Source organism: Streptopelia decaocto (genome assembly GCF_964273445.1).
Source record: "Streptopelia decaocto genome assembly, chromosome: 9".
NCBI classification, from domain to species: domain Eukaryota; kingdom Metazoa; phylum Chordata; class Aves; order Columbiformes; family Columbidae; genus Streptopelia; species Streptopelia decaocto.
Window position 1 is genome coordinate 11,298,168 of NC_138664.1, and position 16,596 is coordinate 11,314,763.

The window sequence follows — 16,596 nt, forward strand, 5'->3', positions numbered from 1 at the left end:
GTTTCCCGCCAGCGGCCGCCACCGCGTGGCCGCTTCCGGTCACGGCCCCGCGCGCCGCCGTTTTAAGCCCGGAAAAGATGAATTCCGCTCCCGGGTGCACGGACCAGCACGGCAAAGCCCAGCCCCACCGGTCCCTCCTCCTGAAAGAGCTCCCACTGTAAACCCGCCCGAAAAAGCCCAGTGGAAAAAAAGAATCAGAAAAATGACACAATTTCTCTGTTCCAATAGAATTTAATAGTTGCAGGTCCACGGTACAGCTGTCTGAACCAAAACGGATGAAGCAGATGAGATTTACGCTTCAGCCTTGGCCTTTGCAGCGCCCTTGGCTGCCTTCTCCGCCTCAAGCTTGGCCTTGGCCTTCGCTTTCTTCTCCTCCTTCAGTTTATGCTAAAAAAGAAGAAAAAATATCATCAACGTATAAGCGGAAGCGCTAAAGCGAAATTCGTGGGTTCCCAGGTGGGGCGCTCACTCACGTTTTGCGCGTGGCGCAGAATGGTGTTGCGGCGCATGGTTTTGGCGTACGGGTTCAGCTTGATCATGATTCTCAGGTTCTTCAGCGGGTTCTTCTTCAGGACCCTGCGGCGAATCTTCTTCCTGAAAAGGACGGACACGTGTCACCAACTCTTGTCACAATTCTGCTCAATTTTCCCTGAAATTTTCAGTTGGGGAACTATAATTCCCAGTATTTACACCCAAAAGCTGAAGGAATCCCAGCCCTGACATCCCAACAGGTTCCTGATCTCGCTACAAAGCCTTACGCTTGACAATTTCGAGAGACCGCACTCAACGTTTGTTAGATAAATAATTACTTGGGAGGACGCAGCGCCTTCTGGATCTCCTGGCTTCTCATGATTCTCCCAATGTCCGTATTGGTCATCTTGTGCATCGGCAGGCTGCGAAACAAATGTTCATCCGGTAAGTTAGATGATAAAACGGTGGCTAATTCAGTGAAAAAGGGCATCTAGGATAAAGTCCCGGTGATCGCTGTCCACCTCACTCCCAGGTTCTCCTCCCCAGCCCGTTGTAACCCGTTAGTAACTCTGCACTTACTTGTAGTCGCTCTTGAGCGTGGCGGGTTTGCGCCAGGTGCCGTACAGGTCGTCCAGCTTGCGGAACGCGCTTTCTGTCCAAATGCAGAAACGCCCAACGTGGCCCCCGGGAGCGAGTCTCAGCAGGTTCAGCTTGTTCACATCCAGAAGAGTAATTCCTGTAGAGACGGACAAACCCACCCCTTTAATTTGTGATTAAAATCAAGGAATGCAAGACTAAGCAATAAACAATGAGAAAGTATACAGAAACAGATGTGGGCTTAGAAGCTTCTCCACTACAAAGTTACATACACCTATGTATGAAAATATATTTCTTTAAAAATAATACTCATCTTTTTTTCCATCAACCAATTTGACAGCCTTATTTTTAACGCCTCTAGGTGCAGTTTAGGGTTGGTAACAGCTCTAACATTCGTCATAAACATCCTCAACATCAGCAGAACAGATTCTTAGAACAAACTTTAAGAACTCCTTCAGCAAGTCAGAACTTCCACCAAATCATGTGTTTCAGAAACACGGACCAATGAAGTGGAATCTCATCACTCCAGCCAGTTTCCCAAACCAGCAGTGAACGTGTCCCGAGCTGCAGTCACCTGGGATGTTCCGGAAAGCTCTGATGATGCCGTTGTCCTCGTTGTAGATGATGCAGGGTCCCCTCCGCTGGATGCGGCGGCGATTCCTCATTTTGCCCTTTCCGGCCCGCATACGCTGAGAAGCATAAACCTAGAGAAAAATTAAACTTGTCAATATTCAAAATAGTCCAAATCCCACTAATAAGACACAAAAAACAGCTTTAGTCAGAACTTCACAATCATCAGTGCTGATCAGAAACACGGACCAGTGAGAAGCTCATCATTCTTAAGGGTCGGACAAAAGCTATTAAGAATCACCAAAATAAAGACAACTAAACAGAGAGTAAAGCAGCATAGTAGTAAATTTACTTTGCTTCAACTCTTTTTTTTTAGCTTCTTATAGTTTTATTACCAAGCTATTTCTAGTGGCATCAAATCAGAACTGGAATTCCTCCTGTAACCCTGGCAGGGTCAGGTCACCCGGGTTGCGCTGTGAAGAACACATTTGCAGGAACTCACCTTTTTGATGTCATTCCAGGCTTTCAGCTTCTTCAGAAGGAGAACAGCTTCCTTGGTTTTCTTGTAACTCTCCACCTTGTCCTCAACAACCAGAGGAATTTCTGGAATCTCCTCGATGCGGTGGCCTAGTGAGGATTTGACAAGACACAAAGTCACCCGCTGATCTCGGCTGTACATGTTTCTCAACGTCCTGTCTTGTGTATTCAGAAATTATGCAACATCAAAAACAGCGGAAATTAAATCTGTGGTCAGATATGCTGACATGGTGGTGACAGTAGTGACATTGCAGGGGAGTCTTGTGGGTCTGCACCAGATGGTACCTTCTGTACCTGAGTGAATACTAAGCAAATCGTTGGCTTCCATGAATAGAAATGAACCCCAACTGCCCCATGATTCCAAATTCAGTTTCCATGAGCTGCATGGACAGCATTTGTGTCAGCAACACACAAAAAAGCACCTCAGCATCACCAAACTTCCAACACCACAAAATGGCGAAGTACCTTCCTGAGTTGGACAGAACCAGTGAGATGGCCTCATGAACTCTTTCAAAGAGAATTTAGTTACCAACAAGAAACAGCTGGAGTAATCACATAGTAACTGGTACTGCTTGGGCAATAAAAACCAGCAGCAAACATTTCCAGGGAGCGAATTCCCACCTTTCGACATGACCAGCGCGGGGAGAGCTGAGGCTGCCAGGGCGGAGCAGATGGCGTAACGCTTCTGAGTCGTGTTCACCCTGCGGTGCCAGCGCCGCCACGTCTTGGTGGGGGCAAACATGCGGCCTCCGCGACACATCTGTGCACCCGCAGTTAAGAACAACCTTTCCAAAGCTTTTTTTGTCTAGTGGGACTTTATAATCCTTGCTCAGTGTTAATTGTTCGTCAACCATCTGTACCAGCACATCGACAGCAGGCAACTGTCACTGAGCACAGAGTAAGACGCAAATTACGACATCATGGCAAGACGTGTGCATCACCAGATTCACTATATTTACCACTTTTGCACTGAAAAAAAAATTGAAAAATGAAAGCTACCTGAAGAAGATTCCATTTCACATTTAGATACTTAAATATAATTTTTCTGCTCAATGAGTTCAGCTTCACAGCCGATGCAAGGGGCAGCGATGAAAGGATACATTTCCAAAGGCACCCTGGCCAGAGCGGTGGGTTCCACCACCTCGGACTCGAGGAATACGAGCAACAGCTCGCCCAGTGCCCCAAGATTCAGCACTGGTCTGATGACCTGGAACAGAAAGATTTCAATTCAGACTGAGACAACATTTCAATTTTCATAAAGTCACCAACAGGCAGAGTTCAGAACCAGCAATCAGAACATCCACTGTCATCATGTGTTTCAGAAACACGGACCAATTAAGTGGAATCTCATCATTTCAGCAAAACAAATCCTGATCAGGTAATTCAACTCTTACCATCTTAGAGATCTGCTTAGGTCAGAATCAGGTAGGTTACCATGCTCATTTCTAAGCTTGATCTTTAATCTAGAGGCCTGAATTGGCACTGCTGCCCTAATGGACTAAAATGTTTATGTGAAAGTATCAGAAATAAACTTGAAAATGGGTGTTCCTAGCACAGATCTCTTGGGATGCAGTAGCCGTTTGCTCCTGAAGCAAGTCCAGACTCCTGTTCACACAGGTTTTGTCTTGGCAAGCACCCAAGGCCAGTCCCCTGCGGTCAGCATGGAGCAGTGATCACAAAGTGCAGCTTTTCATCCATTTTCTGTTTGAGACACTTCCAGACAAAGTGCACTTCTTGCAAAAAATGTAGATTCTACTTGATGATGTAGGTGCCACAATACTTCCAGTGATGCACATTTCAGGTGAGACCCCAGAGTGCACCAAGACTTTTACAACACTTTGCTGTTCTTCAGAACAATAAAGTTGTATTTCATACAACTTTGAATCAGATTATCAATAATCAGAACAGGTGCCCTGCCTTCTATACAGAATCCCGCTGAGCAGCGCTTCTATCGTTTCAATTCTAAATTTGTTTCAATTTTAACCCACCTACATTAAACCCAAAGGCTAACACAAGCAGTTCTGTCTGTACCTGCAAGCTCACTGACAGCGTAGGGCTGCCTGTTGTTCTTGCGCAAATTGGTGTGAACAAAGTTCACGACGTCGGGGCGAATGGGCGCCTTGAAGACAGCAGGCAAGGTGACATTTTTGCCTGATGCTTCCCCCTTCTCAGAGTAGACGGATATTAACGGTCGAGCACAAGCCTGAAAAAGAAAACAAACTCTTAAGCACAAGTAAAGTACATTGGTGGCTTTCAAATCCATCGACTATTGCTCAGAGTGAAGGGGTCTTCAGCTCAGCAGTGCCAGCATGCTGACATCAGGCAACTGTCGCTGAACACTGGATAAGACGCAAATTACTTCATCATAGCAATAATTTTCATTTGAAATAGTGCTTCACAGCACAATCCGCATTCAGAAAACTATACCTGAGCTTTGAAATTCAAGAGTCCCAAGTCAATTGGGTAAAACTAATTTAGAAATAAATCTCTGGGTTCTTTACTAACACTTTCTAAACTGCTTCTCATCTAGTATTAACAAAGACTACTTAAAACCCACCTGTGTTCATTCAGTTTACCAGAGGCTTGGCAATGTTTAGCAGTTGAAATGCTGTAACAAACTTCTCTAATACAATCTAGAGACTCACAATGACTACAGGAAAGCAAAGGTAGCATCAGAGTGCAATTTTTGTGGTCTGAGCAGTCCCTGGTGCCTCACAATTTGTGAGGTGAAAAATCCAGCTGCGAGTAGCGCCAGCTTCCTTTTCAAAAAATGACAAGATGTCAAATAAGAGCTTGCTGGTCTGAACAGCACCCTTTAAAAAATAATCTTTCAGCTTTATGCTGTATTTTTTGTTCAACTAAGAGCTCATGGCTATAACAAGAGGCAAAGACTCTTCCTTCTCTTTCCTAGATGCAATTAATTTCAGAGGTATTAAAAATACTGCACATCTCAAAACTAACCAACTAGTAGGACCAGAAGTGCTGTCTGTGTTTTGAACGCTGGTTACTAGAGTGAGGCTCTGGGTTAGTGCAGAGACTCCGGCACAAGCACAGAACAAACCTGCTCAGGCTGAAGGAATCAGGTGACAACTGAAATGGTATTAGCAAGAAAAGACGCTCATTTGCAACCTGGCTTCAGACCAAGGCATCTTAAAGTCTGTTTCAGAGTAATAAAAATAAATTAAAAATAGAATGGGTTTTACAGATATCGTTCTTTTAGCTCTACATAAGCTCAAATGCTTCGGTGTAGCTTTGTTTTGCTTTAGATCTGCTTCAGAGAAATAGAGAAATCTGAAAAAGCCAGGCCAGACCAGGCCATGTGGGCCCGACCTCGCCCAGTGCCCGAAGAAAGGGTAAAGAAGTGACAGGGTGACTTCCAGCAGCCCAGGCCGAGCTCTGGGTCCCGATCCCCCCGCACCCCGCCCGCCCCCAGCGCTGCCGCTCCTCCGGGCTCCACGCGGCAGCCCCGGCGCTGACGGCTCCAAAATGGCGGCCGGCGGCCCCCACGCCTCCAGCCCTCGGGCTGCCCGCCGCACGGCTCTGCCCTCCGGGCCTGGCTCCCGCCATCCCCTGCCCGCTGCCCGCCCCGGATCACCCCCACCCCTGGCCCCTCCGGTCCCGCCACGGTCCCACCGCCCGCTCCTCACCATGGCGGCGGCGCCAGAGCCTCTCGTGCTCCCGTCCGCCTCCGCTGCAGCCCGACCGGAAAAGGAAAGACTTGTTACTCTGCCTTCTCTATGGACCATGTCCTTCCGCACCCTGCCCGCCGCCTTCTGTCACACTGGCCAGGCAGATCCCGACCCCAGCCCCGGCTCGAGCTCCTTCGCGTGCGCCGCGATCCTCGGTACCGAGCACTCTCCCCCTGGGCGGCTCCATCGCTCTCGTTGCCTCCCAAACCAGGGGACTCTTTTCCGGCGGAGGGATTCTCTGTGATGAGTCACTCCCCCTCACAGGCAATAAAATGGCTGTAGTGCCGGCAGGGGAAGCGCGCGATTTGGTTGGGCGATGGCGGCGGCTGAGGCGCAGTGCCGGGCGGCTCTGGAGCTCTACGGGCAGCTCCGCCGGTGAGGCTGCGAACGGCGGCGTCTGCGCTGGGGGCCGCTCCGCTGAGGGAGGGGTCGCGGCATGGGGGGGGGCTGTTGAGGCGCTGGGTGTACCCGTGGTGTTTATGCAGTTCAGTTTAAGTTCGTAAACTACAGGAACACAGATCTCCCATCGCCTAATTGTTTAATGGGGAATACGGAGGACAAAGCTTAATGTACCTTAACTTTTTTTTTTCTTTCAGAATATATGAAGAAAGGGGAAATGACCCTGAGGAGCCGTACCTGTTTGAGGTAAATGCGTGTGTGAAAATACAGCTGAGAAACCCGAATGAATATGTGATTAAAACACACAGCCGCTGGCAATGGCTGAGATGTGCCCGTGGTTGCTATAGGGTTGGAAAACAGTTTGTGCACTTAGTTAATTTTGCAGCTTCTAGCATTAATAAAATGCTAAAATGCAGCAGTTATGTATACATATATACTGTATCAAAAAGTTGTGGGGTTTTGTTTTTTTGTGTTTTTGTTTTTTTTTTTTTTCCAGACTGATGTGGAGATTTGTTTGATTGATGACAGCTGCAAAAGTCCTGTTGAAAGCTTTTGGAATGGAAGCAATACGATGTATGTTTTGCAGAAAGCAGTAAGTGCATATGTTCAGTGTTAACTTTTTAAACGTAATTAAGACTTCTGAATTATTATCAAATATTTTCACATACCTTGCATTTTTACTTACCTGTGCATTTGTCTTAAAGCAACACCATGAAGAAAGTGACCCAGTGGAAGAATCAAACCCAGGTGATGCTCTTGAGGCGTCTAAGCTTGTACCACAGGAGGGTTCTGGTCCAGTGGCTCTTCCCATCACAAGAGCAAGGTAAGTGCCAAAGATCTGCCTTCCCATTCTGATGTGGTTTTATTTTGCAACTTCTCTCTCTCTTCCTAGTATTCAGAACCCGTGTTATTTTCAGTCCCCCAAAACTAAATTACTCATTAGTTTAGTGAAGAGATTTGACTGTTTTTCATCCCCAGCCAAAAGTATTCCTAACAAAATAGCTGAAGTCAATACTAGAAAAGCATTTGTGAGCTGTCCTGTGAGGTTAATAGGACTGTCTGGGTGTAGGTGAGCAAAGAAAGGTTGTAAAGACTTCAGTGCTTGTTTTTGCAAGGCTTCTCTTAAAAAAAAAAAAAACAAAAACCAAACACGATTAAATCTGGTTGAGGTCTGTGGCTGTTATAAAAATGTCAAGACCTGGTACCACAACATGGTGACTAGTTTGCTTAACTAATCCTTTTAATATGCTGAAAATGTAAAATTCAGTTATGATTTCAGAATCTTTAGTCTAAATTAAAATATTACTTATATTCTGAGTTGTTATACCTTACCTCCTCCTTTGTGACTTTGTTGTTCTACCTGTAAGAAGAGGATTGTAATACTGTGTGCTTTCTATAAAATGATTTGATGTCTGCTAGTGAAGTGTGGTAGATAGGAGCTAAGGTTTTTGTAAGAGAGATATAGCTGTACTTGCTGGCATCTTTTTTTATTTCTCCTGCTTATGTCTCTAGGCGGTTGAATTCCTTATATGCAATGGTACAAAATCCAAACATGACCCACTTGGACATAAGACAACTGGTTGTGCTTCCTCCCCTCTGGATAAGGTGTGACAGTTCTGATCCCCAACACACTTACTGGCTTGGAGCTGAGCCTCTCAAAGCTGGACACAAAATCACAGGGATCAACTTGTATACAGTCACGTGTAATGGTAAGGTTATAATGATACACATAAAATTGAATGAGGAAGGTTTAAAAATGTGGGAATATTAATGTAGTGAGGGCGTCTTTGTCCTTTGTGTGGTGTTGGCTTGGTGCTGCTCGATATTCCTCACTTCGAAAAGCAAGAAAAAGCAAAAGAGAGATGTTTTTAGCCTATGCCCTGAGGGGGAAATAACTTTTTAATTTTCTTACTGCAGCAGTATTAGTGCAGGCCTACCTTTACTCAGGTGCGATAACTTAGCAAGTTTAATTTGCTACAATTCAACTTCTTAGATGAGCACTGACTCTTACAAAACATTTATATGTTAACACCAGCTCTTATTATCAATAGGACAAATGAAAGCACGATGTCTGCAACATGTGGACAACAGCACGATGAACAACACGAGTTGTACTTGACCAAATGGAGTATTTGAGAATTAGTTTCAAGTCCCAAATTTCAGTTTTGTCAATTTTTTTATTTTTTGCTTTTTTTCCTTTCATAGGTCCTACAGCTGATAAAACCTGCTTTCCAAACCTGGAAGAGCTCAAAACAGAACATAAAATGAGACATCATTCATCTACTGTAAGTTTTTATGATCTGTAATGCCTCCAATCTAGATTTAAAAACTCTGGCTTTAAGTTTGTGGTACTGGTTTTGGGAAGCTTTTCAATTTAGAATCTCATCTTAGTATGATTCTATAGTATAACAGTCTCTTGAAGTAATATTTAAACTCCCTGTGTTTTAGTGTATTTGTCTGATACTAGAACTATTCATGTGTGTGTAAAATGCTTTCAAAAATATGTTGTGTAGGTACAAAACAATGTTGCGGTGTTCTTCATTCTTTTCTTAAAATCTGTTTATTCTAGGTAATGATGAAAGGATTTGCTCGGTATGAGCTTTTTAGAGCTCCTTCAGTAGAGGACACAATTGGAGACTCTGGAAGCCGTGTATTTGTTGATATGACATGGAAAACTGTAGATAAGATTCTGGAGACGCCCCCTCTAACTTCAGCTGCCATGCTAGTAAGTCAAGAAGGAAAAAGCAAACAAACTTGAACTGTTTCTGCAGCTTATGTCATGAGTGGTATAAATGAGAAAAAATAAGTTTGACTCCGGACATATGTGCTTATTATTCTTTATATAAGCAGCACAATGTGTTAATCTAGAAATCATGCTAATGCGTATTTTGCTAATGAAAATCTTAGGACACTTGATATGTAAAGTTTGAGACTGACATAAACTTCTGAAACTTTTAGAATATCATGCTGGAGTCTGGGGACCCTGGAAGTTCTGTCTATCGGGTGCACAGAGAACTGCAGTTGCTCCTTGTAAGTATGAGTGAGAAATTCCAATTTCAGCTGCTGAGCATAAACTTTTTTCCTCAGCTTTTTTTTTTCCTCAGCTTTTTTTTTTCCTCAGCTTTTTTTTTTCCTCAGCTTTTTTTTTTCCTCAGCTTTTTTTTTTCCTCAGCTTTTTTTTTTCCTCAGCTTTTTTTTTCCTCAGCTTTTTTTTTTCCTCAGCTTTTTTTTTTCCTCAGCTTTTTTTTTTCCTCAGCTTTTTTTTTTTCCTCAGCTTTTTTTTTTTCCTCAGCTTTTTTTTTTTCCTCAGCTTTTTTTTTCCTCAGCTTTTTTTTTTCCTCAGCTTTTTTTTTTCCTCAGCTTTTTTTTTTCCTCAGCTTTTTTTTTTCCTCAGCTTTTTTTTTTCCTCAGCTTTTTTTTTTCCTCAGCTTTTTTTTTTCCTCAGCTTTTTTTTTTCCTCAGCTTTTTTTTTTCCTCAGCTTTTTTTTTTCCTCAGCTTTTTTTTTTCCTCAGCTTTTTTTTTTCCTCAGCTTTTTTTTTTCCTCAGCTTTTTTTTTTCCTCAGCTTTTTTTTTTCCTCAGCTTTTTTTTTTCCTCAGCTTTTTTTTTTCCTCAGCTTTTTTTTTTTTCCTCAGCTTTTTTTTTTTTCCTCAGCTTTTTTTTTTTCCTCAGCTTTTTTTTTTTTTCCTCAGCTTTTTTTTTTTCCTCAGCTAGCTCAGCGTTTCTGAGCGGGTGGGGGTTATTGCTTATGTTGTTTGTGGTGTTGGAGGTTGTTCAGGGTCTGTCTCTTGGTGCGATTCAGGTGCTGTAGGGGGGAGGGTAAGAGAGCAGAAAACAGTTTAATGTAGAATGCCAGCTTTGGGAGCTGGTGATGAGGGTTTAATTTCCTCTTTTCTGATAAGGTAAACTCTAAGAAGGGGCATGGCCTTCATTCTTCCGTTTACAAGACCGATGTTTTTATAAACTATTAGAGTTAGTAGTTAAGTTCCTAAATACAAAGAGGATAACTCACCAACACAAAGCCAGGAAACTCAAGAAGTTTCCAAATCCATGGTTAGCTCTACTGAGCCATGTGGTTCTTGGGTAAGTCAACTACATTTGGAAATATGAACGTGTAGAACTGACTCATGGTGTTTGGATTTTGCTGCTGCCATTAGGCTTTAGCTGAAGGTTTGAAGACGGGTGTGACTGAGTGGCCTGAGCGTTTAGAATCTGAATCGGCTGTTAAACTGGTCCAGGAATTTCTGACTGGTAATTGCTGCTTGTTATATGGGGGGAGATGGATTTCACAGGAGCAAAAAGAAATTCCACTTGTTAATACAATTTGTAAAATATTCAAATTTGACATGTAATTTTCTATGTTATGACCACCTGCACAGCGTGTTTAAATAGGTTGGTCTGCACATCTATCATTTTATTTTGTCTTAACATCTTGTATAAAAGTAACAATTGTTTCCTTGTAAAATAACACAATTATGTTTAAAAACCAATTGAGAGAGTTCTGGGTGTGCCTTGCAGGTTATCTGACATGCACGTGTACTTCTAAATGTGTGAAGTGTCTCTTTGGTAGAAGAGAATACTGACATCTTCAAATGAAGCACTGAAAATTGCTGATTCTTTCTGAAAACTGTTGTAAAAGTGTGTCTTGTCAGAAGTTTAAGATATTAGAAAACCAATCTAAAAAGAGAATCAGGAATGCACGAAGAGATTTTTCAAATGGAACTGTAAATTTTTTTTCAGTGTGTAGGTAAGACTTGGAGAAACAGATAAAAACTCTGACAAATACATGTGGAAGAAAACCAGAGACACTTGTTAGGCCACCTGCTACCCCTTAGTGCTTCCACACTGGAACTTAGCAAGTTAATGCTTAGGTAACAATGTAGTAAAGGTATCTGGGGAAAATGTATGGTGTATAATAAAAAAAGTTAACAAAGTATCCTTTCTGACTATACCCTGTACAAATAATTTCTAAATTGATGAATTGTCTATTAGCCATCCAGTCAGTGTATTTGTCAATTATGATGTGTCTGAGGATTTGTATGCTTAATCTGATGATAATTTTTTTATTGAAGTAGTGAAATTTGTTTTTCTCCTGTACTAGATTTAAAGAGGAAGATGTTTGGATCTTGTACATCTGGAAACGGGAATGAAACAGAGGTATATGCAGTTTCCTACCAATTGCTGTGTCTTTTTTCCCTTATAACTGTAGTTATTTCAAATTTTGGCTACATCTGGTATATCACTTATGTATGTATGTAAGTACATGGGTATATAGAGAGATCTTTGTTTCTGCTGTGTAAAAATAGTGGAAAGCAGGCCTTACAGGCCAAGTTAGAAGTTCTGTAGCTTATCCTCTGATAGAAAGTCTACTGTCATTTTTACCTTTAGAAAACCTCCCTGTTTTTTTATTGTAAATGGTCTACCAGCATCCAGGGCACTGCTAGCTATACATAGAGATATTGCATCATCTGAGTCAGTGTAGCAGAGGTAATATTCTGAGTTAGCACCTGCCAGACTGTGTTCTTGTGATTTACTAGCGGTCTGGGTGAAAAGGTCCAGACCATCTTGAGCCAAATAGTTGGTTTTTACTGAACTGTCTGGTTGAGCTTCACTTGGCTGCAATCAGGAGTCTTTTTGATAGTAGGCTTCACTTCCTGGTCCAAAGCTAGCAATTATCCAGTATGATAATTCTGAAGAGAATTAATCTCACTTTTAAATAAAAGTATGCTTCCAAATTACTGTGCACTAGTAGTTGCTGTGCGGTAGTTTCACTGAAAAGGGGGAAAAATTAGTGATGGACCAAATCTTCATCTTTGGAGTAAACTTGAATTCGTAAGATCTTTGTATCTTAGGCATCGTTTTTGACTTAAAAAAAAAAAACCTCTTTCAGGAAGTCAAATCTGACACTACTGCAGCAGAGAGTGCAATAAAATCAATTTTCAGTGAGCGAGGAGACCTGGATTTTGCTGAACAAGTGTGGTGCAAAATGAGAAGTAAGTGTATTGTGGTTTGTTTGGTTTTTACCTCACTTCTTTTCCTTTAATTCTTCTGTTCTATGTATCTAGCAGGCTGCAAGTGAAGAGAATATAAATTTCTCTGGGTTTTAAGGACTGATCAGCTCTTCAGAAACTTGTTATCAACAGGCTTTTTCCAAAAGAGCTAATTTGACATATGTAAGATGAAATCCTTTCTTATAACACATAAAGGTAGACCAACTACTAGCAGGAGATCTATTTCATTTCATTGTAAAAGGTACTAAGCAATCGGGAGTATTCATCTGCTCTAAACTGGAAAATTTTATATATAAGTTTTCTAGGTCTGAAGGACAATCTTAAGCTGATAAAGCTGCACACAAACTTTATCACTCTAGTCATACCACTCATAGTCCTTCAGTCAAATGGTTTTTTGTTTATTTATTATTATTTTTTCTGGTTACGCATTATTTTGTTAAACTGTTCCAGAGATAACAACTCCTTTCTGTTTGAGGGATGGAATGTGTAACTTCTTAATCCCTTTCATTCCTATTAGTGCAACCACTGTTGCTTAAATCAGAACTCAATAGCTAAAATGTCCTGTCATGACTGCAGCTGTGCAATGTGTGGAGGTTTGTTCCTCGCTTAGGAAGTGGTTAGTTGGATAAATGGATTTTAATAGTTCATATTCTGGATAGATGCTGTGGAGTTACATTTATCAAACGTGTTGAGCTGCAATGTGTGTAATGTAGCCAGAATGCGCAACGTGATGATCTGCCTCTGCCAGGTGCTGTTCTCGAAGAGTCATGTGCAGTTCTGTGGGCTATCTTGGTCATTGTTTCTGTAGAGTGACCCTTTTTAAAGTCATGATATGACAAGCTTTAACAAAAAAGTGTAATCTGTCATTTCAGCTGTTGTTCTTTGAGGGGTTTTGTTCTTGCAAATATATGTTGACTTAAGAGCTAGAGAGAGATTGATAAATCAAATATTGCATGTTTCGTTTCTTCAAGGTGTTGGTTCCTATCAGGAGGTGGTAGAGTGTTTGTCACAGATCATAAAATCCTTGGCATGTGGTGATATACAACCGTGGGTATGTATTTGTATTTCACTATAAATTACATAATTTTGAGTTGTTTGAAGTAGTTCTTTAAATATAGTTTTTGTCACTTTACTACTCCTCATTTTTGTGGTGGTGTTTTTAACTTACTTTCCTGTGTCACAGTTTGCCTCTTTCCGTGGTGGTGTACTTCTAAAGGATGTTTATGATGCCCTGTACACAGTTACATCATAAGAAAACTTTTCTAATTTTTAGATTCATCAAGGCAGTAACAGTTTGCTGAGTAAATTGGTTCAACAGTCTTATCATGGAAAGATGGAGACCGTTTCCCTCAGTGGCATCACTCCAATTCAAATGCTTTTGGAGGTTGGTTTGGATAAGATGAAGAAGGATTATGTCAGTTTTTTCACAGGTAAGCCAGATACAAATGAATTGGTTTCTAAATAACTATCGTTTGCGCAACTGTATGTTTCTTTTTCACTTTGAAAAAGCCTTTAGGCTGAACTTCAAGTAAAATAAATGCCAGATTAATATAACCGTGGACTGTGTGGTTTTCTTATCTGTTTACTGTAGGTGGGAAAATAAGACCTTCCTCTTGTTTCTCTCTTTCTTTATGGTCTATGTGGGTTAAAAGGAAATCAGGCAAGGGTGTTGATATGTAATAGCTATGTTTGTACATTCTGTAGTATTTTGAAAGATTTTATATTATTCCTATATATATTATACTGGAAACAAGCTGCAGGGGAAATATTTTTGTGAAGTACATTCTTTTCTTGAAAACATTGTGCCTTTGTTTTCAATATTGTAGCTGTATTTTTTCTGAATCTGTGAGAGGGATTTGTTTTCCCATTGTTGTTGCCTTCACCTCTTCATTTCTTCATTTCTTTTTGCATTGTTATCTTGTTTTCATTCTTTGTTTCATTTGCTCTTTTATTTTCACTATTTGTAAACCTGTATGTCCCCAGGAGGGTGCTTGTCTCAAGGTATGTGATAAGTTTCTTTGTTGTGCAGCCTTGCTGGTAAATAAGATAATGCCTCAGCTGTGGCACTTTACAGTTTTTCTTGTTTTGAATGAGTAACCATGTCAATAAAGAGCATCAGAGTCTTAGTGGTTGTGCTTTTCTTTGGTGGAATTTCCTGTGTGATTACCTGAATGTTGCTTGTATTTAATCTTATTTTTTTCCCTGTTCATTTTACAGGCCGTGATCTTGCAGCATTAACCGACATGGTGAGATGCTCTGTTTTTTTTAAACTCTGAAAGCAGTATAAAGTAGAGCACACAGCTGATGTTGGGATTCAAGTCATATCATCCCTATAAGCTGAGAAACCGAATTGCAAATCATGAGGATGGGACAATATACTGCAGAAATGTCATTATATTGCTTTCTTATATATTATTTCCTAGGTATGTTGTACAGGTTGCTGTTGGACAGGACAGTGAACCGTTGTTCATACTTTGGTAGCAGGAAACTTTGTTCTGGCTCTGCTGGGCCATTCTTAAAATTTTGGGTTCTCAAAAGAAGCAGGAAAATTATTTTAGTATCTGAGGATATGTTGTGTGTCTGTAGGAACTGAGTGTCTAATTAACAGTAGAAGCTGTTTGCTATTCCAGGAATACTTCATTTCCACATCAGTTGATCTGCAAGAACAAGTTCATCGTGTTCAAAAGCTTCATCATATGCTGGAAATAATGGTCAGCTCTACAGTCTTTCTGTGTCTTAAACATGAGAACCTCTACCTTTTGACAAAGTAATTATTTCATTTTTTCTACTTGCTCTTTAAATGATGAAAACAAATACTTTCTCTTTGACAGTTGTAAAGAAACTCTCCTAAAAAAACAAAACAGAGAAAACAACCACCAAACAAAAAAACCCTCCTTGATGTAGATGATTGCAGAAGTAGCAGTTGGATCTTCCTGTTAAATTTTGCTTTGTGACTAAAATGGAAAACCAAAGGAAAACAAAGTCTGACTGTAGTTAATTTTGTGCAAGAATTTCCCCAAAGGAAGTTAGTAACTGGTTGATTCTCATTGTAGAATTTGCATGAAGTATTATAAGGAAAACCCTCTAAATGAGAAGCACGTGTTTCAGCTGCCCATCAGACCAGCACTTGTTAAGAATTTCTATCAAAAGTAAGAGAAACTTCAATATCTGCAGCATTAAAATTCAAATGTGACTGAATGCCTGACTGAATTTTGATATTTCTTTGATTATTTTCTCAGTGATCACCCAGAAATATGGAAAGTGGACATAATTAGTGGGCATGGACCGAAGGAGGTTAAAACAACATGGTGTGTTAGTACTAATCCTCCATTTGACCATATGACATCAAACAATACAGGTAAGGAATATGAAATAATTGAAGTACACCTTTTGAACCCAGTTTTTATACTGAATTCAGTGGATCCGAGCGTTTTCTTATGTCTTCAGGTGAGGTGGTATTTATAGAATATAAAAGATTTTCAAAGTGGTCACTTTCTGCCTTCTCACCTTTGAAGCGTGACATGATTGTTAAATATTCTACACAGTATCTTATAACTTATTTCTAAAAATCTTTGCTGATGTATCTAAGAGTGGGTTTGAAGGCAGGTCAACCTGTTGAATGCTGGCTTCTGGTCAGAGAGGTGCTAAGGAGGGAAGATATATCTTGCTGCAGTCAAATGTAGGACAAGAGAAAATGCATGAGAAGGGAGAAAAATTAAGCCTATGGACTGGTATAGAAATAATTTGCCTTTTTTGGGGTGGGGTTTGGGACAGGGCAATGCTTTGGTAAAGCTTTCCTGTCATTCTCAATTTTTGTCATAAAAGCTCCCTGCATTAAAAGTGAAGGTTTGAAAATGGTTCTTGAAGCTGCTCCAGGAACTAATCTCTACAATTTCTTTCTTTTTCTTTTGTTTGTGCAGGTCTCTTTTTGAATTCCACAGTTAAGGGAAGCCATGAAGAAAGAATGTATTTTATTACACTGGCCCAGTGCAGTCAGGTGCATTTTGTGTAGCTGTCTGTTACTCTCCAGGCAGGCACTGGATGGATACAGTAAAAGGGAAAGATTAGTTTTATCTGTGTCCCAACAGTACATCTAGAAACACTCTGTGGTTTGAAGCAACAGCACATCTTAGTGAGTTATTTTCTTCAGAATGCTTGAAGTGTGACATACACAGCCATAAACCAAAATGCATTATAAGTCATCTGTATGCAATTATGAATGTACAGTATGATTACTTTGAAAATATCATAGATATATTTGTATGTTTACAAGCATTCAGTAAAGTTCTGCACTTTGGGGTTTGAAATTTTATTTTTATTTGT

General features: G+C 40.8%; 2 protein-coding genes across 2 annotated transcripts; one reads left to right on the plus strand and one right to left on the minus strand.

Annotated features, from left to right (window-relative positions):
• Window positions 1-211: 211 nt before the first annotated feature.
• RPL4 (ribosomal protein L4) lies at window positions 212-5,969 on the minus strand. The gene is made up of 10 exons (XM_082061452.1): window positions 5,823-5,969; window positions 4,207-4,378; window positions 3,276-3,382; window positions 2,797-2,935; window positions 2,141-2,265; window positions 1,643-1,772; window positions 1,051-1,207; window positions 810-893; window positions 474-594; window positions 212-387 (listed from the first exon to the last, which is right to left on the minus strand). The coding sequence occupies exons 1-10, from the start codon at window positions 5,919-5,921 to the stop codon at window positions 292-294; spliced, it is 1,230 nt and encodes a 409-aa protein (XP_081917578.1). The 5' UTR covers window positions 5,922-5,969; the 3' UTR covers window positions 212-291.
• A 97-nt stretch (window positions 5,970-6,066) lies between these two features.
• Window positions 6,067-16,580, plus strand: ZWILCH (zwilch kinetochore protein). The gene is made up of 18 exons (XM_082061451.1): window positions 6,067-6,239; window positions 6,461-6,509; window positions 6,760-6,855; window positions 6,968-7,086; window positions 7,776-7,972; window positions 8,469-8,548; window positions 8,833-8,988; window positions 9,222-9,293; window positions 10,420-10,513; window positions 11,364-11,419; window positions 12,153-12,255; window positions 13,245-13,324; window positions 13,547-13,703; window positions 14,491-14,519; window positions 14,904-15,040; window positions 15,327-15,422; window positions 15,513-15,631; window positions 16,194-16,580. The coding sequence occupies exons 1-18, from the start codon at window positions 6,181-6,183 to the stop codon at window positions 16,283-16,285; spliced, it is 1,791 nt and encodes a 596-aa protein (XP_081917577.1). The 5' UTR covers window positions 6,067-6,180; the 3' UTR covers window positions 16,286-16,580.
• The last annotated feature ends 16 nt before the right edge of the window (window positions 16,581-16,596 follow it).